The 21,863-nt window shown below is 62.6% G+C and overlaps 2 protein-coding genes across 9 annotated transcripts in view; one reads left to right on the top strand and one right to left on the bottom strand.

Moving 5' to 3' along the window:
- Positions 1 to 15,813, bottom strand: part of NAV1 (neuron navigator 1) — a 45,699-nt gene extending 29,886 nt beyond the window's left edge. For 3 of the 7 annotated variants that reach the window (XM_015884819.2, XM_015884821.2, XM_015884822.2), the window contains exons 1-4: positions 15,682 to 15,813; positions 9,492 to 10,002; positions 9,101 to 9,174; positions 5,829 to 6,578 (exon numbers count right to left, since the gene is read on the bottom strand). In XM_015884819.2, coding sequence (XP_015740305.1) covers positions 5,829 to 6,578; positions 9,101 to 9,174; positions 9,492 to 9,976 — 1,309 coding nt within the window. In that variant the 5' untranslated portion in view covers positions 9,977 to 10,002; positions 15,682 to 15,813. Of the gene's footprint in view, positions 1 to 5,828; positions 6,579 to 6,731; positions 6,812 to 9,100; positions 9,175 to 9,491; positions 10,003 to 15,681 lie in introns of those variants that run through there. The other 4 variants (XM_015884820.2, XM_032449231.1, XM_015884824.2 and 1 more) reach the window with 4 other exon arrangements.
- A 51-nt stretch (positions 15,814 to 15,864) lies between these two features.
- Positions 15,865 to 20,688, top strand: RNPEP (arginyl aminopeptidase). Of its 2 annotated transcripts, none has more exons than XM_015884826.2 (11): positions 15,865 to 16,398; positions 16,766 to 16,906; positions 17,557 to 17,705; positions 18,131 to 18,247; positions 18,341 to 18,576; positions 18,870 to 18,983; positions 19,123 to 19,235; positions 19,357 to 19,465; positions 19,782 to 20,006; positions 20,201 to 20,343; positions 20,439 to 20,688. In XM_015884826.2, the coding sequence occupies exons 1-11, from the start codon at positions 16,003 to 16,005 to the stop codon at positions 20,598 to 20,600; spliced, it is 1,905 nt and encodes a 634-aa protein (XP_015740312.1). In that variant the 5' UTR covers positions 15,865 to 16,002; the 3' UTR covers positions 20,601 to 20,688. The 2 variants fall into 2 exon arrangements, with proteins under 2 accessions (XP_015740312.1, XP_015740311.1); XM_015884825.2 differs by lacking the exon at positions 16,766 to 16,906 and adding an exon at positions 16,951 to 17,091 and having other exon boundaries at positions 15,869 to 16,398.
- Positions 20,689 to 21,863: the final 1,175 nt, after the last annotated feature.

Below are 21,863 nucleotides of genomic sequence, written 5' to 3'. Positions count from 1 at the left end.
GTCCCATCAGAGCAAGTTTGTCTTCCTCCTCCTTCTCTCTCCCTCTCTTCCCATGCTCACGGTTCTGGCACCCCGCGCATCCCTTGGCTGTGCCTCAGCTCTGCGGGTCCAAAACGCAGGCGTCGGATTTCTAAAGCCATTGTCTCGGATGTGCTATTGAGCCGCAAAACATGGACGGTTTGGGATGGAAAACAGGCATCGTTGCTGCACAGAAAGGAGCTGGCAGCCGGGATCCCATTTCCCTTTGAAGCTTTAGAGAACCCTCAACCAAACAAAATCTGCTTTATTCCCACAAAGGGAACAAGAATCTTAGCAACAAAACAAATCAACACCTCTGCATCCCCCTCTGCCCTGAGCAAGAGCGGTGCTGGGGGCTCTGCAGGATAATATTGCTGGGGGGAATGCGGGGCAGCTTCACACGTGTCCTTCTGGACCAGAGCTGTGGGTCGGGGTCCCCTCTCCATGCTCCCCCCTCCCCACACACACTGTTCTCCACACAGCCCCACAACAGCCCCCCTGCTCATCCCCCATATGCTGTGCTATGAGCGGAGCCATCCCCTCCCCTTGCAGGACCCGGCCACATGTTCTCCATCTGGGAACGGAGATCCACGAGCCAATAATCTCGACTTGGAAAACTAACTGAAAATAGCACAACGTTTGCTGAGTGCTCTGCAGACCGCGGCCGGAAGATGATGGATCTGCAGCACACCGGGATGCTGCTTGGCACAGCACAGCAGAAACACAGCTCTGAGGGCTCAGGGAAATGAGAAGGAGATGGCTGGAGGTGCTGCTGGCCGTCTGCTTTCCTCCAACAGATGCTCCTGCCCTGAAGGAAGGAGGGTTTGCTCTGCTGGTGAACCGGTCCCCAGCTGCCGCTCTCAGCCTGCAGGACAGAAGGACGCAGACTCCGTGCTTCCTGCAGCCCCTAACCCAGCCTGGGGATGTGCTGGTCCCTAATGCTGAACCCAAGAGATGCTGTAGGTATTTTAGGGGGTTGCTGACCCCCATGGGGTCCAGATGCCATCAGCATCACGGTTCAACCACAGCGCTATGGAAAGTGATGCATCCAGCCTCAAATCACACGTGGTGAGCTATCGAAATGGAATTTGCCAGAGACAAAAGGGCCAATGCAATCCACCAGGCGCCAGCTACACGCAGCCCCGACTCTGTGTCTGGGAGCCAAACATGGGCATCTCCACACCTCCCCTGTGCCACCGATCCCACCACGTGCTCCCCATGCACAGCAGGATGCTGTAATGCTCCCCATACCATCCGTGTGCACCTTCTTGGTGACAGATCACTGCCACCAGCAGCCAATGCCACCACCAGGTCTGGCACAGCGGCACCGCTGCTCGCAGGACCCACAGCCCAGCACAACAAGGCACTGCTGAATAAGGCATTGATGCACACGGGCAGCAGGTGTGTGATTTGGAGGAGTGTCTGATCAGGAGTTATTCTCAGCCTCTGCCATGCTGAGAGCTCACACGTCTATAAATAGCTGGCAATGGAGCTGTACCTGAGCTGAAGCTTTGAACGTGACTCAGTGCTGCTCTGGGGCTGAGCCACGTTGTTCAGCATAGGGCTGGGACAGCACTGCCAGCGGGGATGCTGCGGTCCTATGGGTGGAAGCTCGGTGTTATTCAGGCTGGGCTCCCTGCAAAGCCCATCAGGGCAGGGCAGGACACACACTTAGGAGCTCCCTGTTGGAGCAGCTCACCCAGATGCCCCCCACAGGGTCCTGCTGCCAGCTGCCACAGCTGGGGGCACGACCTGGCACAACACAGAGTGCAGAGGAGGGAATGGAGAGAGCTCAGAACCCAACCCTGTGGGGCAGTGCTCAACAGGGCCGCACATGGCACAGGGCTGGGGCCGATGTGACCCTACAGCCCAACCCTCCAAGGAACCACAGCCACCAAACCTGACTTCCCAGCCACCTCCCACAGCCCCTCCACTAACACTGCAGCCTCCACATGCCCACACCGCTGCCAGGACAGACACAGAATGGGGACACACAGTGACAGAGCAGCCCTTCAGGTGCTCATTCACTCTACTGTGATTGCAGGGGATGCCTCAGGCCAGACCGCCAGGCTCCAACAGCTCCTTCCAGAGAGGAACCTCAGCCCTCCTCCTGAATTAAAAGAAATAGGTTGCTGCCTCGATCAGACCAGGCAAACAGCAGCGTAAGGAACGAAGGAAACGCTCGAGAGAAACAAAACGTGGAAGAAAGAGATGAGAGGAAGGACGAGCAGATCTGAGGGCACGCCAGGCTCCGCTCCACAGCATCACAGCATCACAGCCACTCCGGCACATCTCCATTTGCACAGCTCTAATCTCAGCCCTGCAATGCAGCATCCCCTGCCTTCCCAGCTCCGCTCCCGGCTGGGAGCTGCAATGCAGCAGCACCGGGGAAGCCCCACTTCCCTTCTCCCTCCTGGCAGCAGCACTGTGCCCCCAGATCCCCGGCTGTGCTGCCCCACAGCTCTCCAAAGGAACAATGGCTGTTCCAGATCCAGATCCCATTCCCATCTCCGTGCTCTCCCAGGAGGGCGTTTGCACACCAGAGGAGGATGTGACTTTGCAGCAGGACTGAGCCACATCTCATCTCCCACATCCCCAAGACCTGAACGTGGGACCAACCACCCCGACAGACAGAGCTGTCACCACTGCACCCAGGCAGCTGCACCTGCATCTGAGCCCACACACACGTGCACATCCTGGGTACACCACTGCCACACACACACACACACACACACACATCACTCAGTGCCATCCATGCAGTGATACAATGAGGTTCAGGACAGGACACATCACTGGGCACCACAGAGCCATGCGAGCAGAGCCCAGAGCTCAGCAGAACCCTGCCAGGACCCCACAGAACCATCGCTGTGCCCTCAGCTGTCCCTGGGCCCTGGCGTCACTCAGGGGTGACACAGTGCCAGGGCCACAGGCTGTGGCTCCATTCCAGCCTGGCACCAATCCCCCTCCCCAGGCAGGAGCCCCAGCCAAAGCAGGAGAAGGACCAGGAAGAGAGGGAGGGGGGGTGGGGGATGCTGCTCTCTAGTATTGCATGGTGTGAAGCTGTGCAGGACTGCACAGAGCTGGGAACTCCCATGGACATGTGGGGCAGTGGTGAGGGCACAGTGCTGCTGGTGCCAGACAGCTGTTGGTGTCCCCCCCCCCAAACAGAACTGTTTTGCATTTAGCCATGTGGTTTTGGTGGGTGAGTGTTGGATCTGGGGGCAAAACACAGCCAGGCCCTGGGAAAGCTGCATGTAAAACAACAATTTTCAAGCTCTCTGGGGGAAGAATTTATACCACCAACCCATCCTGGAGTCGTTTTGCCTTCAGATGTTTGCTCTGCTGCTTTTCCACAGGAAACCTTAAAAGACCAGCATGGATTTCTCAGCACCACCATTATCACATGACAGCACGGATCACCCCTTTCACATCACCCTATTTCTGAACACTGGAGCTCCATTCTACTGCCAGAAGGAAATAAATTCCCACCCAAACAACCTCAGCACTGCCATGTGGGTGCACTGAGAGAGGAATAACGTTCCCATAAGAGTGGCCTCACACTGCTTGGAGAAGCAATAACCACTGCTGGGGCTGGAAGAGCTGTGCAGGCTCTGACCCAACAGTGAGCAGAGCACTGCTGTGCACTCCAAGGACGTGCTGCAAAGGCTCCTGCAAACACTCCAGGAAGCCCAGGCACTGCACCCATCCACCCAGGTTCTGCCCATCCCAATATTCCATTAGCAGCCACTACAGAGGCACTGTGGACAGCAAGAGATGGCCACGGAAATGGCTTCTGGGGCTGCTTCAAGGACCTGCAGCGAGCACATGGGGCCACGCTGCCTCTGTGCCTTTCAAACTGCACCACCAGCACACCCGGCTTTGATGAGGACACTCAGCCTGTGCTTGATGTGCAATGTGTAATTTAGATGTTGGAAATAGCCTCTACAAAGCACATGCGGTTGCTGTGCCCCATTGACCTCTCCCAGCTTACGCAGGCTGCCCTGCTTTAAGCGTGGGGCCACCTCTGCCAGCCCTACAAAGGCTGCGGTGCCATCAAACAGATGACACACTTGCAGAGAGGTCACATTTAGCCACCACTACACAAACTAGAGCTCTGGCCAACGCTGCAATTCAGCAGAGGCTGGGGAGTGTTTCTGGCAGCACGGAATGGAGATGGGCACTCAGGTGTGGAGAGCAGGGATCCAGATTGCATCCATAAGCCACCGCCCTCCATGGTCAGTGGGGGGCACGGCTCAGCATGGGGTGACAGCTCACACTGTGAGATCTGCCATCCCTGCACTGGGTTCATCCACCTGGACAGCAGTGGATCAGACGGGGGTCACCACCAGCAGCTCAGCACGTGCCCGACTGCAGTCACGAGCAAAGTGATGGAGCAGCCCCCACCACGCTGCTGCCATCCCACCCCCCCGAGCATCTCTGAGCTCCACAGACTGTCAAGGACACGCCAGGTCGTTGGTGGCTCAGTTAACGAAGCAGCTGCGATTCAACAGCACAGCTCCCCCTGAATGCAAGCACACAACCACAGCCTCACATGAGAACAGCAGCACGGTGACAAACTGACCTGCCAGCACTGACACTGCCCCAGCTGACAGCAGGGAACTGGTGCTTCCCACTTCGGGAAGCCCAGCAGTGCACATGGGCTGAAAGAACAGCCAACTCCGGGAGCACAGAGCAGAGGGTTCACACCCCAACCCAGCCTGGCCAAGGGCAACCAAAGCACAGCCCTGAGGGATGCTCCACCTCAGCACAGCCAGAGATGGGGAACCAGCCCAAAACCTCCACCCGCTGCAGAGCAGTTTGTTCACAGGGGGTTGATCCTAATGGGCCAGTCCTGCACACACAGGGAACTGCAAGGGCTCTTCTTGAGGGTGCTGAGGAACCCCCAAAAGCAGCATTACAGGGACACACAGATACCGGTGATGAACATGCATTAGGAACAGACCTTCCTGCAACACCGCCATGCACCCAGCAGGACGTGGCATCACTGGGGCTGGGGAACAGCTGCCCCACAGCAGTACAGTCACCAAAGGGCCCCAAACAGTGACAGTGACCTCACACATATACAGCACCTCTGCCCCACTTCGGGCTCACCCTGTGGCTTCCCACGGCACAGCGGCCACGGGACACTGCAGCACCCACAGCAGAGCCACGGGGCGCAGCCCTGCACCACAGCAGGGTCCACGCCAGCTGCTGTGCCCCCACTGAACACTCTGAGCGGCCTCGTTATGGCTGCATTGAGATCGCTTGCCATCTTCTCTCGAGCTGCGGGCACAGCGGAACGCAGCGCTGCCGTCCTGGACATCAGCGCACATCACATCCACGCACTGAGCGCACGGATGGGAAGGGCCGGGCACGGAGCACGGCCACGAAGCGGAGATGAGCCCCGAGCACGCAGAGCCGCTCCCCGCCGCAGCATCGCACGCAGCCGTGGGTGAGAGCGGCTCCCACGCACCGCGCTACAGAACCGAGATGGGCACGAAGCTCCGAGCGGCACCGACGGCACCGAGCGGCCCCTCCCGCTGCGCTCCCACCGTGGCCGCAGGGACGGGGCACCGCTGAGCCCGCGGGTCCCGTTTGGCACCGAGAGCCCGCACGGCCCCGCACGTGGCCTCGCAGCCGGGCCAAGCAGCGGGGAGATCCCGGAGCCTCCCGGGAGCCGCGTCTCCTGGATCTCCCCATCGCACAACAGCTGGCGCCGGAACGTTCGCCCACGAACCCGAACCCCGTCGGTTCTGCCTGCGCCACGATACGGACCGGGGGCTGCGGGCGGGGAGGGGGGCGGCACTCACCCAACATCTGGCTGAACAGCAGCTGCTCCAGGTCGCCCAGCACCGTCACCACCAGCTCGGGGTCCACCTTCAGGTACGCCTTCTCCTCGGCCCCCGCCGCCGCCGGCCCTTTGCCGCCCAGCAGCTCGTCGTCGCATTTGCCTCCCCCTCCTCCTCCTCCTCCTCCTCCTCCGCCCGCCTCGGGGGCTTTGCTGAGCGGCTTCACCTCGGCGTAGGGCCCGCGGGGGATGCGGCTCGGCTTCCCGGCTGCGGGCGGCGGCTTTTGGGGCCCGGCGGGGCGCGGCGGCAGCAGGGAGTGCTCGGAACGGGACAGGCTGCGCGACATGGCGGGCGCCTCGCGGCCACGGGGACCGCCGCCCCCGCCCCGTCCCCCCGCGGCCACCGCGGTGCTCGCCGTCCCTTTGGCCATGTCGTCGCTCCAGCGCGGCTCGTAGAGCTGCCGCTTCTTCTCGGCGTCGGTGAGGAAGGCCAGGTTGGTGAGCGACTTCTGCTTGCGCAGGTTGGAGCCGGCCGGCAGCCGCCCCTCCGCGCTGCTCGCCTTGAACACCCGCAGCTCCGCGCCCCGCTGCCCCCCCGGCGCCGCCGCCGCCGCCTTCGCCCGTTTGGGCATCACCGCGCCGCCGCCGTCGGGGCCCCGCCGGTAACCGCGCAGCTCCGCCGCGCCCTCCTCGCCCAGCTCCACGTCGGGAAGGCTCTTGAGGTTGCTCCCCAGCATCCCCGCGCTGCAGTCATTTAACCCGCCGGGGGCTGCTGCGGCACCGAGGGAGCGCCGGGAAAAAAGGCAGAGAGAGAGAAAGAGAGAAAGAAAGAGGGAGAAAGAGAGAGAAAAGAGCGGCGTCAGCGCCCGCCCCACCGGCGGGGAGCGGGGATCGCGGCGGGGGGAGCGGAGCCGAACGACCCCACCTCACTGCTCCGCCGCCGGCGGGACACTGCGAAGCAGCGGAATGTCACGGGCAAACAAAAAGGGGCCGCCCTCCTCGGGCGCGGGCAGGGGGCGGGACACCGGGCGCGCTCCCGTGGAGGGGAGGCGGGGCCGAGCGGGAGCGCGCTCGTGGGGGGAGGATCGCGAGGCGCTGAGCGTCGCGGGGACGCGCAGAGGGGCGCGGGGACGTGCGGGGAACAGCGGGGATGTGGGTGCTGTGCTGCGGGGGGGGTGCGGGAAGGCAGCGGGATGCCGGCAAAGCGGCTGTACCCATACCATTCGCTCCGAGGAGCCCCCGGCAGCCCCCGAGCACCGGCACGGCCCGGGGAAAGGAAGGGGGCGAAAAGGAGGGGAACGGGATCTGGTTATCATCGTTTTTCATTAATTATCCGTCCCTGGGGAGGGCTGAATTAAGTCTATTTGGTGACCTCACGCAGGCTGCCATGGCAACCGCCGGGAAATATTGCATTAGAGCACATCGCCGCTGCGGAGATAAGGAGAGCGAGGGCGGGGGGCAGCGGCAGAGCCAGCCCCAACCGCCCCCCCCACCCCCATCCCCCTTCCGGACATTTGGGGTTCAGCCCCACAGCGCTGAGCGGCCCCACCACCACCGGGAGGGAGAGCAAAGCGCGCCCCAATAGGTGCTGTGCACCCAAAGGAGCTGCTGGGTCCCCCCGCTGCACCCCAAAGCCTTCACCGAGCCATGCAGCTGCTGCTTAAGCACAGGGGCGGTGGAGGAGGGGGGGGGGATCGGGTCATTTGGGATTGGCTTCCCCCTGCCAACCGCCCCCCCATCAATGCCCAAAGCGATGCCCCACGCAGAGGGACCGGGCAGGGGACGGCGCCATCCCCAGACCTCGCCCATCCCCCATCCGGTACCGACCCGCGGGACCCCCCCGGTTAAGCCCCGCTTCCAGCAGCCCCGGGAGCGGCTCTGACCGACTTCTGTCCGCTCGCATCAGCCGCAGCCGCTCCCGCATCGCCTCGCCCTCAGCTCCGCGGAGCACCCGCCATCCTCCGCTCGCTGCCCTGGCAACCGCCGCCCCAGCATCCTCGAGAGCAGCAGCACCCTGCCCCCCCCACCCAAAAAACCCAGCCCAAAGCGAGCAGTGCAGAGCGGCGAAATGGAGACCTCACATCTGGGCTCAGCGACCCCCCCCCACACACACACCCCAGAAAATAAAGGGTTCCCCACCGCCCCGTGCCGCCCTGCAAAGTGCGAGCAGCGCTGGTGAATGGTTCATTGAAAAAAGCCGTGGTGAGCGCGGAGCCGACCACGCAGCGGGGGAGAGGGGAGAGGGGAAGGGGAAGGAGAAGGGGGGGGGTCGTCCCCGGGCACCGCTCGAGGCGCCCCCACCCGCGGGAGGGTCGGGGCGGGGGGACGCGCGGTTGCTCAGCGCTGCCCGTGGGGCTGCAGGAGCTGCTGGTGCCAGGGCCCGGCTGTGATGGGAGCTGGCTGCCGGCCGCCGCCTCGGAAATGGGTCATTCCTGGAGCTGCTGGAAAACTAGAAAGAGGAGGACAGGGAGCCAAGAGGCGGCCGGGCCTCGTGGGTGGGGGGCGGGGGTGAACCTGGGATGCCGGGCACCGGGAGAGCAACCCCACGGCAACACCACGCGTGCGGGAAGGGTCCTCCATCCCCTCCTCGTGCCCTCACTGCGCTTTCTGACCCCACGGGATCACCCTGCGTGTGCAGCCAGCGCCGTCCTGACTCCAGATCTGTGCCGTCCTCACGCTCCCGGCTCTGCTCCCCCCTCCCCATCCTTCTCCTGCTCACTACGTGCTGCGCTGTGGGGATGGATGCTCCCATGCTCTGCACAGCCTCAGCCCCACAGCTGCACGTGCATCCAGCCCCGCTCCCAGCTGCCTCCAGCTGCTCTGGGAGGCCCTGCACAAGGTGCTACCAACACAGCCAGCAGCTCCTGCAGCCCCCAGTGCCCCCTCCCCACAGTGCCTGGGCTCCAGCCAGAGCCCACCACAGGGGTTAAGGGGCACCCAGAGGGCCACAGCCCACCCAAGGGGGATGCCTGGTGGCTCCCTGGTGTCCCTGTTTGATGGCAGTTGGTCCCATGGGATGCACATTGCCCACCCGCAGCCCCCAGCAGCACCAAGCTGGCAGCAAGCAAAGCCAAGCACCCACACAAGCATTGCCCCCAGCAGCGCTGACCCCTATTTGTTGGGGGGGAACCCCAACACAGCCCCAGGATGGGGCAGGATAAGCTGTAGGTATGGGGTAGTGCTCCCACACAGCCCACATGTACAGGACATGGGCAGCCCACAAGCAGGGGTTGCACAGAACCCCCCCCAACACACACACACCCCGTGCACATGCAGGAGACCCCATGGACTTACTGGTGGCTCTGGATTTGGGGTCAGGAGTGGTGTCACATGGGGATGTGGCATTCTGCTCTCTGTCCTCCTGCAGCCTGGGGGCAGAGCAGAGGTGTGAGCGGGGGCTGCAGCCAGAAATGGGGACCCTCAGAAATGGGGACATGGTGCCTGAGCTTCTCTGGGGACCCTGAGAACACCATTCCCATGGGGTGGAGGTCCCCAGGGTGTCACATTCCCTTCAGCTTTACCCCTGTCCCACTCCACACTCCCATGGGTGCCCACAGACACCCAAGTGGGGCATCCCCAACCCCAATCCCTCCAGCCCCACTGTTCCAGTGATGCATCCCATGCCATGTCCACAGGCCTCCCCCATCCCCACCCCTACCACCATTTCACATCCCCCATTGCTCACCGGTACTGGAATGGGGCGACAGTGGCTGTCACAGGGCGACTCTGCGGGGAGGTCGAGGAGAAGCTGATGGCCCCTGACCCAAACATGGGGCTCCTGCTCATAAGGCTGGTGTTGGGCCCATCCTCCATGGCCATCCCAAGGGGACGGTGGCCCCCAGGCCCCCTTAAGCTGCACTCCACCCGGCTGCCCCCCAGCCCTTTCCCGGGGAGCACTGGGGCTCTCTGCCCCCCATGGGGAGTTGTTACACCTGGGCTCTCAGTTGCCTCATGGCCTGAAGCTCTGGGCCTGGGTTTGAGGCTTTTGGGGCCGGGGGGTGCTGCCGGCCGTGGGGATGTGGCCCGGTGGGAGGCAGGGGGGCCTGGGGAGCTGTGTCGGGTTGGGGGGGCTGCAGCAGGTGGTTTGTTGGGGGTCGTGGATCGTGGCACTGGGATGGCGGAGGTGAAGTGGCCACGGGCAGTCGGGGCCAAGTTGGCCGTCCCATTCATCCTGGTGAGGCAGCTCCAGGAAGGCACTGCAGGGAGAGAGGAGAGTGAAGGAGCTGAACTGGGGCATGGTGACATGGCCCCTCCAGGGCCCCATTTACAGCCACAGCAAGGGCAGCTCTGTCCCTGTGTCCCTATGCCCCCATGCAGGCAGAGACCCCTGCAAGGATCCCTCTTGGCCACCCAGCGCCATCCCCTGGACCCCAAAACCACCTGAGCCCACTTCTCAGTCCTACAAAACCATCTGGGCTGCAAATCAGGGGGGAAAAAAAATCCCCAAACAAATCTGCAGGGACAGAGGGGGCACAGCTGGACATACAGGGACATGGTGGGGAGGGCACCCAGGTGCTGCTCTGCACCACGAAGGTTTCGCCTGGAGCCAGAGAAGTGAGAACAGGCAGAGCTTTGTGCTGATGGATGGCTGTGGGGCACACACAGCCCGCTCTGTTCATGGCCTGGCTGCAGCCTGACGGCTCTCAGGGCACTCAGCACTGGGGCTGTGATGCATCTCTATGGATTTTTTCGACCTATTTGGTCGGGTTGGGTTTCCCTCACGTGGACACAGCACATGCCCCAGGGCAGCCAGCCCTTTGCTCAGTCAGGTGTGATCCTTCTGCACCAGGATGTCACACTATGGGAACCCCAGATGGGGCTGAGGACGGTCGTGGGTCTGGGGATGCCACATGAGCACCATGCACCAAGCTGGGCTCAGGAGGAGGCTTCCTCTGTAAGCAGCCTACTGCTAATCACCCATTATTTTATTAGTGAGCACAAATTAAAGTCATCCCTGGGAGATGCAGCACTTCCCCGTTCCGAGCAAGCCATTAACTTGCCACCAGCTCAATTCCAACCCGCAGGCAGCGCTGCCTGGGGTGCAGAGGGTCCCCTCTGTGCCACATCATCACAGTGTCACCATGCAGGTTACAGCCTGACCTACATAGAGGCATCCCCACCACAGCGGCTCCTTTCAATTAGCTCCCAAGGGAAGTGACTTTCTCTTAATGAAAATGAGATGCTGGTGCTGTAGACTCAGCACACTCAATGATTGAGCACCAACACATGGGGTGGGCTTGGGGTGCTGCCCCTGGGGGTGCTCCCCCCACTGCTGCAGGTCCGGAGCACTGAGCTCCATGTTCCCATGAAGCACAGAGCACTGAACCCAAGGATGGGGCAGCTGCCCATGGTTTGGGTGAGGACAGTCCATAGGGGTGGGTGTCTGCACCAAAGTGAAACAAAGCAGCCTTGGCTGAGCCGTGTCCTTCATCCCAGGATAAATGGAAACCAGCACAGCCCTGGAGGCACATCTCTTTCAAAGAGGCATCTGTTGTGCTCGGGGCTGCAGCTACTCGCTTGGAATAGAGTCAAAACTCACCTCACACCTGTGGTTTCGGTGAGCAGAAAGGAACAGCCAGACCTGGAGGCTGAGCCGTGGGTCCAGTCCCCATGGCAAGGCTTGGGGGCACTCAGCTCAGCCCAGCCCTGCAGCAGGACTCTGAGCACGGGCACAGTGGGATGCAAATAGCACAGACTTCCACCTCTGATGGTGCTTTGCTGCCACTCTGTGCCTCAGTTTCCCCACCCTGAGTGAACCTACAGCTCCGGGTGTCCCCAGGACATCCCATGGGATCACAGGTGACGGCAGCCTCCAGTTTGAACTGATGGGAGGCAGTGGCTGTGCAGATTGCACAGCATAAATCCCCCAAGTCCTCCCAGGAGGGTGAGGGGAATCCTCCTTTGCAGCCCGGCTCAGACAGGTCAGGCAGGGATCCCCCAAAGCCCCTCCATGCAGGATCCGACCCCTGTGCTGCCTTTGGGGCTGGCGCTGCTCCAATGCAACCTCCTGCCCGGCACGCTCAGGAAGGATGACAAAGAAAAGGCTCCTTGTGACACAAGGGACATAAAACTCTCCTAAGAGAAACAGGGCAGCGAGGAGAGAAAGGAGCCTTCAGAGGGGAACAAGCCACCGATTCACCCTCCAGCCCCCACGCTGCAGCCGGGACCTGGCCTGCCCCCAGCTGGGTGTCACCATGTGGGACGCTGCACCACTGGGCACTGCCCTGCTGTAGGGCTCAGTGCTACAAAGTGGGGTCTGGGGCTCAAAGCACGGCTGGGATGGGAGCAGTGAGCACTGAGCGGTGTGAGCCAATGACACAGAACATGGGACCCCGCGGAGCTGCAGACATGCATGCAATGCGATGTCAGAGGGCAGCAACAGGGTGTCCAGCAACAAGGTTTTGGGGCAGCTTCAATGCCTGTGGGGCTGCTGGGTGAAGGGCTGTGGGCTGGTGGAACAGCCGGGTGTCAGAGCAGCAATGGTTGCAGAGCCACAGCACTAATCCCTGCTTCAGCTACTCCACGGCAATCCCATTAGGCACTAAGCCCGCTTTAATAACACCGTGCTGTTAGCAAAGCTCGGCCCTCAGCTGGACGGGCTCCAGGGGTCCGGCAGGAGAAACTCCTCTGCCACGGCTGTGCTGGGTGAAAGCCCTGCAGGTCAGCCCGGTACCGGGCACGTGTTGGCCGTCCCTCCCCGAGGCCGCTCCATGCGATGCCATCCTCGGTTCTGTCTGCAGCTCTCGCAGTGCCCTGAGTTGTGACCCGAGGAGCTCCGCGCGTCCCCGCCGCCTTTCAGGAGCCACCGCCGCTGGACAGCTCCGGTCCCGCCCCGCCGGACCCCCCCGGTACCGGTATCACCCCGTAGGGACCGACCGGACGGAGCGCAGCCGGGAGCGGCCGAAATCCAACGGCTGCAGATGGGACGGGGGACACCTGGAGGGGTCGGACCCGGCCCTGGAAGCTCCTGGAGGGGTCGGTCCTCCTGAGCCGGAGCAGATGGCGGCGCAGCTCCCGCTCCTGAGTTCACCCCCCCGGGCACAACGCGGCCGGACGGAAGCGGCCCCTCCGGCCCCTGCCCAAAACCGGGAGGTTCCCGGCGCTGTCCGTGCGGACGCAGCTGCGTGAGGCTGCGGGGCGCATTAAGCGGATGGATGCGACGTGTTGGACGCGTGCGGTGGGACAGCTGCGCCCGCTCAGCCCAGCACTGCGCAGCCCTTTGCTCTGCGGGATGGACTAACTAAAGGTGTTTTTTTTTTTTCCCCCTTCAGAACGTGCTGAGGGTTGGGGAAGTGCTGCAGGGTAAGCTGGGGAAACAGGAAAGGATTCAGCCCCAAAGGAGCAGCGGTAGCCGGGCACACAGCACGGGATCTCCCACCACGGTCTCTCATACGTGCAGCTCCTGCAGCAAAGAACTGCCCGAGACCCCCATGTCGGGAGCTTCAGCCACCACCGAACCCCTCATCCCCAGCGCTGGGCTCCCTGGGATGGACGTCTGCAGCAGAAAGCAAAAGCCCTGGGGAGTCCTTAATGGGATGAGTGGATTTTCCAGTGAGCTGCAAAGCTGCAGTTGCTGCGAGTGCGGCGCAAAACACCTCGTTATGCCGGTATTAATGACGGGTTTGCGGCGTTTGCTGTTTGCAGTGCAAGGAGCCAGACTGCCGGCCCGGCTTCAGACTGATCACTGCAACGCAGCCGGGTGGGAGCAGCATCTCTGGGCTCCATTAGCATCCCCACGGGGCAGTGCTCTTAGTGTTGTTGTAATGGGAAAAGCTCCTGCACCCTCACATCCAAAATGAATCCTTCGTGCTCAAAGGGACGGAGCTGATGGAGCGAACGCGGGTCCACGACACCAGGAGGAGTTTGAGCTTTCCTGGAGGAGAGTCTGAGCATCCCCTGGGCATCAGACATCTCCTCTGGAAACGGTCCAGAGAGGGAGCGGGGGAAGAAAAGCGAGGAAAACCGGAGGATGGAGATGGGGCGGAGGGGGGGGAGGAGAAGCCGGGACTCATCGCACAGAGCCGAGCTGGGGGAGCTTCCGCCGCCCGCTGCCCCGCTTTGCTGCCGGAGGTGACGCGGAGCGGCTGCATCCGCACCGACCCTCCAATGTCCGCTGGTGCCCAGGATGAGGACGGAGATGACCGCAAACCCCATAAGGGCGGCAGCGCCTCGGGACACCGCGAGCCCGAAAGCCAACCCCGCAATGCCCGCGGGGCCGCATCACAGCGCCGGGTCAGGATGCGGCCGCGGTGGCGGTGATGGGGGAAAACTGCGGTGGGAATGGGGAAACTGCAGCCAGGGCTGAGGAACGCAGGGAGTCAGAGTGTTGTCCTGCAGAGCCCCGCTCCTCCGAGCAGCCCCAAACACGGGGTTCAACCCGGCTGTGCCCACACGGCCGTGGCACCACCCTGAGCCTGTGCTGCGGCCCCCAAAGCCCGTACTCAGGCACACAAAGCTCATTAGAGGCCACCTGTTAATGAGTAGGGCTTGGGGCCCTCCCTCAGCCCCAGGGAGCAGTCGGAGGGGCTGACACAGGCTCATGTCCCACAGGGAGCATTCAAAGAGTCTTGGGCTGTGTCACAGACCGAGGGACAACTGTCCCAGCGCTGGTTCTTGGGTCCCGCGGGACGGATGTGCCACCATCCTGGCAGCCTCTGCCAGCCCCGGGTGGGATCACAGCTCCACCTGGTGCCGGGGCTGCTGCGCTGGGTGGGGGCCGGGGGGCACCTGGCCCTGGTCCCGCTTGTCCCCTGCAGGGCCCAGCCCCGCTCCAGCCCAGGGCCGGAAACACCTTTTTCCTGTCCCTGGGCTGCAGCGTGGGGCTCTCGGCAGGAAAAACCTCCCCGCGGCTATTAATAACCTGCCAGCCCCCCATCTCCATCCTCATTTCCATCCCCTGCCCCCTCCCCAAGCCCCGAGACTCACCTGGGAACCCCCAGCACAGGAGGAGGCCCAGATCCTGGGGACTTCATTCCCCGATCCCAAACTGCTTTTGGGGTGCAGCCCCAGCCCCCAGCCTGCCCCCAACCCCCGCAGCAGCCGGCAGTGCCGGGGAGGGACCCCGGAGCCCCCCAGGCATCCCCAGGCCGTGTCGGATGTGGAGCTGAGGCGGAGACAAGGAGGTCAGTGAGCCCGAGGCTGCGTCTCTCTCGGGACATCCCATTAGCCGGGAACCGGGACAAGCAATGGGGACGGCAAACGGAATCTCGGCCCATTGCTGGCAATGCCGTACCCACGTCCCACGCCGCTGCCCAGCGGAGCCCCCCCGCAGCCGCAGCGGCACACCCAGCCTGGCGCGGGCTGCTGGCTTCACTCCCGTCTGGATTTTTCCGAGGTGAGACCCAGGAGAGCGGCGGTATCACCGCAACCCGCCCGGGCTCTGCGCTGCGCACCCCGGTAGGGGAGCGCGTTCCGGAGGCGCGGAGCCCCCCCCGGTCTCCCCGGTGCCGAGCGGACCCTGCGCTGCGGCTCAGAGCCCCGCGGGGATCCCGGCACCACCGACCGCAGCGCGGATGAGGATGGCCGGGCCCGGCCCCTCCGCCCCCCGCACCCGTCCCCAGCCCAGCGGGACGCGACCGGGAGCAGCGGCTGCCACCGCGCTGTCCCGCACCACGAAGCTCTGCGGGGCACCTTCCCGAGGTGAGAACCCCGAGCTGCTCACCCCGCTGTCCCACCTCGGGCAGCCCCGGGCCTCAGTTTCCCCATCGCTTCCCGCAGCTCCACGGGACGGCACCCGAGATGGGGCCGGGGGACACCTCGGACGGCACCCATCCCGCAGCACCGTCCCGGCCGCGCTGCGGGACACGCGTGGGGACACACGGGGAGGCAGCCCCGAGTTCTCAGCGGGCTGTTCCCCCATTCCGCTCCCCACTCACCGCCGCTCCGCTCAGCACCGCGGCCGCATCCCGGTCCCGCCGCTCCCGGTGCCGCTTCCACAATGGCAGCGGCGAATTGAAGCGGGCGCCGGGCTTCGGGGAGCGGGGCGGAGTCGCGCAGAGACCCGTCCCCCCCCTCCGCCCCCTTCAACCCGCCCCCCGCGGTGCCAAAGGGCCGCGAACGCGCGTGGAGCAGGAAGAGCGTGGGGGCGTCGGGAAACCCCACGAGCCCCCCGGCTCGCACCGCCCCGCGGACCCACGCAATCCCCGCCCCCTCCCCGCCCCCCCCCGGGCGGTTCCCGAGGGCGGCAGCGATCGGCAATGGCGGCGCTGGGGGCGGCCCGGGACGCGGCCACGGCCACGGGTGGCAGCGCGGCTCCGTTCGCGTTGCGGCACCTGCACTTATCGCTGCGCGTGGATTTCGTGGCCGCGGGTGCGGGGCGGTTGCGCGGGGCCGCCAGGTTGGAGCTGCGCTGCGTGCGGGCAGGGAGCAAAGAGCTCGTGTTGGACGCGCACGATGCGCTGACCGTACTCGGAGCGAGGCTGCTGCCGCCCGGAGGGGCCGGGGAAAAGGAAGGGGAAGGGCAGGAGCTGCGCTTCGAGAACCGCCCGTTCGCCAGCTACGGAACCGCGCTGCACGTTGTGCTGCCCGAAGAGCCGCGGCCCGGGGAGCTGCTGGTCGTGAGGATCGACTATGAGACCGGAGAGGGGCCCGGGGTGAGCGGCGGGGGGCGGGGGTACGTGGGGGGACACGTGGGGGTGGGACAGTGGGATGTGAGAGCACGTGGACTCCGGGACGTGGGGACTTGTGGAGCCGAGGACAGTGCGGACCCCACGCCATCTTTCACCTGCAGCAGGTGCCGTCCAGAGTCCATGCTGCCCGCTCTCTGTGCCCGGGCTGGGCTCACCCCGAGCTGCTCCCAGCCCCACATCCCCCTGACAGACAGACAGACAGACATACAGACATACAGACAGACAGACAGACAGACAGACATCCCCCTGACAGACCCCCTGGCAGAGGGGTCTGAGCTGTGGGCACAGCACAACCTGCAGCTCAGCGCCTGTTGTTCCTCCCGTGCCGCAGATGTCCTGGCTGGACTCCTCCCAAACGGCCCAGAAGGAGAAACCTTTCCTCTATACCTCTGGCTTCCCTGTGCTCAACAGATCCTTCTTCCCCGGCTTCCACACCCCTGCCATGAAGAGCACCTACACGGCACAGCTCCAGGTAACGCCGCGCCGCTCACTGCGCTGTCTCTTGTCTCTTGCCAGGTGTGCTGGCTCACCCCGGAGCAGACCGCGGGGAAGCAGAAGCCCTATATGTACACTCAAGGCCAGGCCGTGCTGAATAGATCCTTTTTCCCTGGCTTTGACACTCCAGCAGTTAAATGCACATACTCAGCCACAGTGCAGGTAAGCGGGAAGGATGCGGGGTGCAACCCCAGAACCTTCCTGGAGCTTTTATAGGGTGCAGCTCTGCTCTGTAAGTGCTGGAGAGGAGGGGCAGGGGGCTGCCGTCCTCATGGGGTGCCCTCAGAGCTGGAGCAGAGCTCCCAAAGGATGAGGCACAAGGTGAAGCCCCATGTCCCCTAATGTCCAGGGGGAGCAGGGCTTCCCTGGGTCTGACAGTGAGTGGTTGTGTAAGGATGGGTTCTGTAGGGTTGGCATCCCCTGCCCACCCCTCATCCCTGCCCATGTCCTGTGCTGTGCTCTGACAGAGCCTTGGCCACCTTGTCCCCAAAGCTGCAGTGCAGTAGGGATGACAGTGAGCAGCCCATGCTCAGCTCAGGGGACTCATTGCTGTGTTCCCATCCAGGCTGGCTGAACCCCCACTCTGTTCCATGCAGATCTGATGGGCGTTTTGGTGACGTTTTACAGGTCCCCGAGGGTTTCACGGCCGTGATGAGCGCCACAACGTGGGAGAAGCAGAAGGATAACACCTTCGTCTTCAAGATGGAGCACCCCATCCCCTCGTATCTTATTGCTCTGGCTGTGGGGGACATCGTGTCTGCTGAGGTTGGACCGAGGTGAGTGCACACAGATGGGACCCAACCTCCAGTCCCTGCTTGTTTCTGCCCCATGCACATCCCCAAAGGTCCCTTCCCCCCACTGGATATGGGAGCTGCAGGCTGGTACAGCAACCACCCGAAAGCCCTTTGGCACTCGGACTGGGAAGGAGGCTGCAGCAGTTGGACTCTCCTTAGCTTTATCACCAGGCTTTCATGTTGGCGCTGCATAAACACGCGCGGCCGCTGCCTGGTGAAGCAATAGGGTGAAAGTCTGCTGGTGGTTCAACCTTCCTCTGCTCTGGGCTGAGCACATGAGCTGCAGGGGATCTGTCCTCTGCGTGCTGTTTGCTTTGCCCTGTCACACCATCACTGTGCTGCTCCATGGGGCCGTATGTCACAAGCCAGCACCCCACACTTGGTCTGAGCTCTCCTGGCCTCTGCAGGAGTCGAGTCTGGGCTGAGCCCTGCCTGATTGAGGCTGCCAAGAAGGAGTACGACGGGGTGATCGAGGAGTTCCTGGCCACGGGTGAGAAGCTCTTTGGGCCCTATGTTTGGGGCAGGTAGGTAGGATGGGTGCCATTCCTTGCGGCCAGGGAGGGAGTGCCCCACAGCTTTGGGTTGGGGCTGCAGGAAGAGCTGGGTCTGTTCTCCAGGTACGACGTGCTGTTCATGCCGCCCTCCTTCCCCTTCGGTGGGATGGAGAACCCCTGCATCACCTTTGTCACTCCCTGCCTGCTGGCCGGGGACCGCTCCCTGGTGGACGTCATCATCCATGAGATCTCCCACAGCTGGTTTGGCAACCTGGTCACCAACGCCACCTGGGGCGAGTTCTGGCTCAATGAAGGCTTCACCATGTATGCCCAGAGACGCATTTCCACCGAGATCTATGGTGCGTGGCCCTATGCAGGGCTCTGCGGTTCCCCTTCACAACCAGCTTTATCCTGAGGTGCAGATGGAGCTGCCATGTCCATTGCAGGGACACAGAGCCCTGCGAGGGCACTGCCCCCTCCATGATTCCTTTGCCCTCCCAGCTTCTGGCAGCAATACCCTCTCACCCTTCATCCACATCCCGTCATCCAGCTATGGGGCAAAATAACAGCGCTCCCCCCAGAGCAGCACACACTGTACTTTCCTCACCCCACATGTGGATCAGGGGCTCCAAACACTCCTCCTCCATTGCAGGTTCAGCATACACCTGCCTGGAGGCTGCGACGGGCCGGGCCCTGCTGCGCCAGCACATGGACACCACTGGGGAGGAGCATCCACTGAACAAACTGCGGGTGGTGATCGAGCCAGGTCTGGGGGGGGAGTCGATCTGCTGGGATCTGGGCTGCTTTGTGGTGGGGGGCTGCATGGCACAGTGATGGCTGTGACACAGCACTCACTTTGCAGAACAAGGGATGATTTAGGAGCTGTTTCCTTTCTGCTCTGCTAGGTGTCAACCCAGATGACACATATAACGAGACCCCCTATGAGAAGGGGTTCTGCTTCGTCAGCTACCTGGCACACCTGGTGGGGGACCAGGGCAAATTCGACGCCTTCCTGCAGGTCGGGGCAGCGCTGTGCTGGGGGTGGGGGATGCAGCGGGGCTGTGTGTGGCAGCAGGCAGTGGGGATGTGCTGGGGAGGCACTGATTGCAGGGATGGCCCACCCTTGTCCATTCCCACAGGCCTACGTGGAGCGCTTCAAGTTCCAGAGCATCACTGCAGACGATGCCCTCAATTTCTTCCTGGAGTCCTTCCCCGAGCTGAAGAAACAAGGCGTGGAGTCACGGCCAGGTCAGCGCAGGGCACACAGCACCTGGGGGGCTCACAGCCACCTGCCATTCAAACACAGCGAGCTGCTGGACCTGCTTCCCAGCACAGTGAGAGCTTGGCTTCATGGCTCCCAGCTCCTGGGCTTCCATCCTAGCACTGGTCTTACTGCAGACTGGAGTTGGAGCTCAGCTCTGCTCAGAGCTTCCCAGCAGGAGTTTCTTGTGCCTGGCTGCAAACGCAACCTTAGGCAGCGGCTCTGGGAGGAGGTGTGGGACACCAGGAGCCGCCGGTGTGTGCTCAGAGCCGCCTCCAGCGCTGCTCCCTCACCTCTCTGCAGGTCTGGAGTTCGATCGCTGGCTCAACACGCCGGGCTGGCCGCCCTTCCTGCCCGACCTGTCCCCGGGGCAGCAGCTGATGAAGCCAGCGGATGAACTGGCGGAGCTGTGGGCATCCGATAGCTTGAACATGGAGGAGATCGAAGCCGTGGACATCTCGGCCTGGATGACGTACCAGCTGGTTTACTTCCTGGATCGGATCCTGCAGAAGTCGCCCCTGCCCGATGGTGAGGAGCCTGTGGGGCTTCAATGCTCAGGGATGCTTTGGACCCTGCAGTGCTCCAGACACCCGTAGCTCCATCGCCCCTCTCTGCACAGCTCCAGTGCTTAGTTTCCTTGTTGCCCTCACGGGGTGTATGTGTGTGTGGGGGTTCTTTCCTTCTGGCCCCAAGTGAGCAGAGGTGATGACTGTCTGTCACAGGCAACGTGGAGAGGTTGAGCGCCATGTACCCAAAGATCTCCAAGGCTCAGAACGCGGAGCTGCGGCTGCGCTGGTGCCAAATTGTCCTCAGGAACAACCACGAGACCGAGTACAGCAAGGTGAAGGCGTTCCTGCACAGCCAGGTGTGTGCTGGGGACGGTCAGTGGGTATTTCTGCACCTCCTGCCCCACATTTTGGGGGTGCAGCGCTGTGCCCCAACCACCGCTGTGTTCTGCAGGGGAAGCAGAAATACACGCTGCCGCTGTACCGTGCCATGTGGGGCGGCTCGGAGGCTGCCCGTGTGTTGGCCATGGAGACCTTCTCAGCCACAGCCCCACAGCTGCACATCAACGTCCGCAACTACGTCAAGAAGATCCTGGGTTTGGAGGGGAGCGACTGACTGCGCCCGCAGCCCCATTCCTGCCCTCCTGCTGCAGGCTGCTGAGCTCTCGCTGCACATTTCCTTATTAAACTTGGCTGTTTTTATCGCTGTGTGCTCCTGCTCTTCTCAACAAGCTTCATTGTGAAGTCCCGCTACTCCTCCTGGCTGTGCTGCTCTGCCAGGGCCTGGTGATACCTGCACCCTGTGAGCGCACAGCCCTGAACTGCACCCACCTGGGGCTGGAGGTGCCCTGCAGGACCCCCAGCACAGCAGGGATGGATGCTGAGAAGGGTCCTGGCTTCAGACCCCCAAGCACAGCAAAGGATGATATGGGGATCATTACCTGCAGGGCTCAGGGTGGGCACAGATAAACCCTGACCCTGCATGGCTTTCTCCACCTGCATCTCACCATGGCTGGGGCTCCATTTGGGGCTGGGGAAGGCACAGTGTGCCCTGAATGGGACAGGGCCATTCAGTAGTGATGCCCCACAGTTGCAGGGCTCAGGGATGCAGCCAGAAGCAGAACACCCCCCCAGCCTGGCACTTACAGCCATTCCCTGCATTAAGACATTTCTGAGCAGCAGCATAATGGAAGTGGGGCTCTGTCCCATCCACAGCCTAATGGGCTTTTAGAGAGAAACCTTCCATCAGGAGGAAAACCTGCTCTGGTGAGCAGCCAGGCACTAACAGCAAAGCACACAGCGAGGGGCAGCAAACCCACACTGACACAAACATGGTGCCACATGGCCAGCTGGAACCATTTGGCTGGGATAAATCCCACAGAGGATGGAAAGGATGCAAGTCAAACATGACCGGAGGGCTACAAAGAACCAGCATGGCCTACATACAGGAGCAAAGTAAGCAGCCATGCTGCTAATTGGTCCTCATCAAGGGCAAGGAAAAGAGCACGCTTCCCAATGCCAAAATCCAGCACAAAGCCACCCACGTCAGCACCATGACCCCAGCACCAGGACTGAAGCCAAAGCCACCTGTAACACAAAGACAGCTGCAGTGCCCAGCACCAAGTGTGCACAGACTGCACGTGTCAGCACTGCTGTGCAATCAGGTTGTTACTGCTCTTTCTTAGGTCACCTGGCTCTTTCTTACCAGGCTGTGCACGTTTGGAAAGCTGCTGTCCCCGAGTGGATTCAGCATTGCTGCAAACACCTCCTGGGATCATCGTGGGTTGTGGTTTAGAACCTCCCTCTGAGGGCACATCGTCTGCTTGCCCAGCAATCGTTGGTACAATGAACACAACCCCTGGCTGGGGACTTCAAAGCA

This window comes from Coturnix japonica, chromosome 26, assembly GCF_001577835.2.
Source record: "Coturnix japonica isolate 7356 chromosome 26, Coturnix japonica 2.1, whole genome shotgun sequence".
Taxonomy (NCBI): domain Eukaryota; kingdom Metazoa; phylum Chordata; class Aves; order Galliformes; family Phasianidae; genus Coturnix; species Coturnix japonica.
Note: the sequence above shows the minus strand (reverse complement) of the source record. Positions and strands in the feature narration are given on the sequence as shown.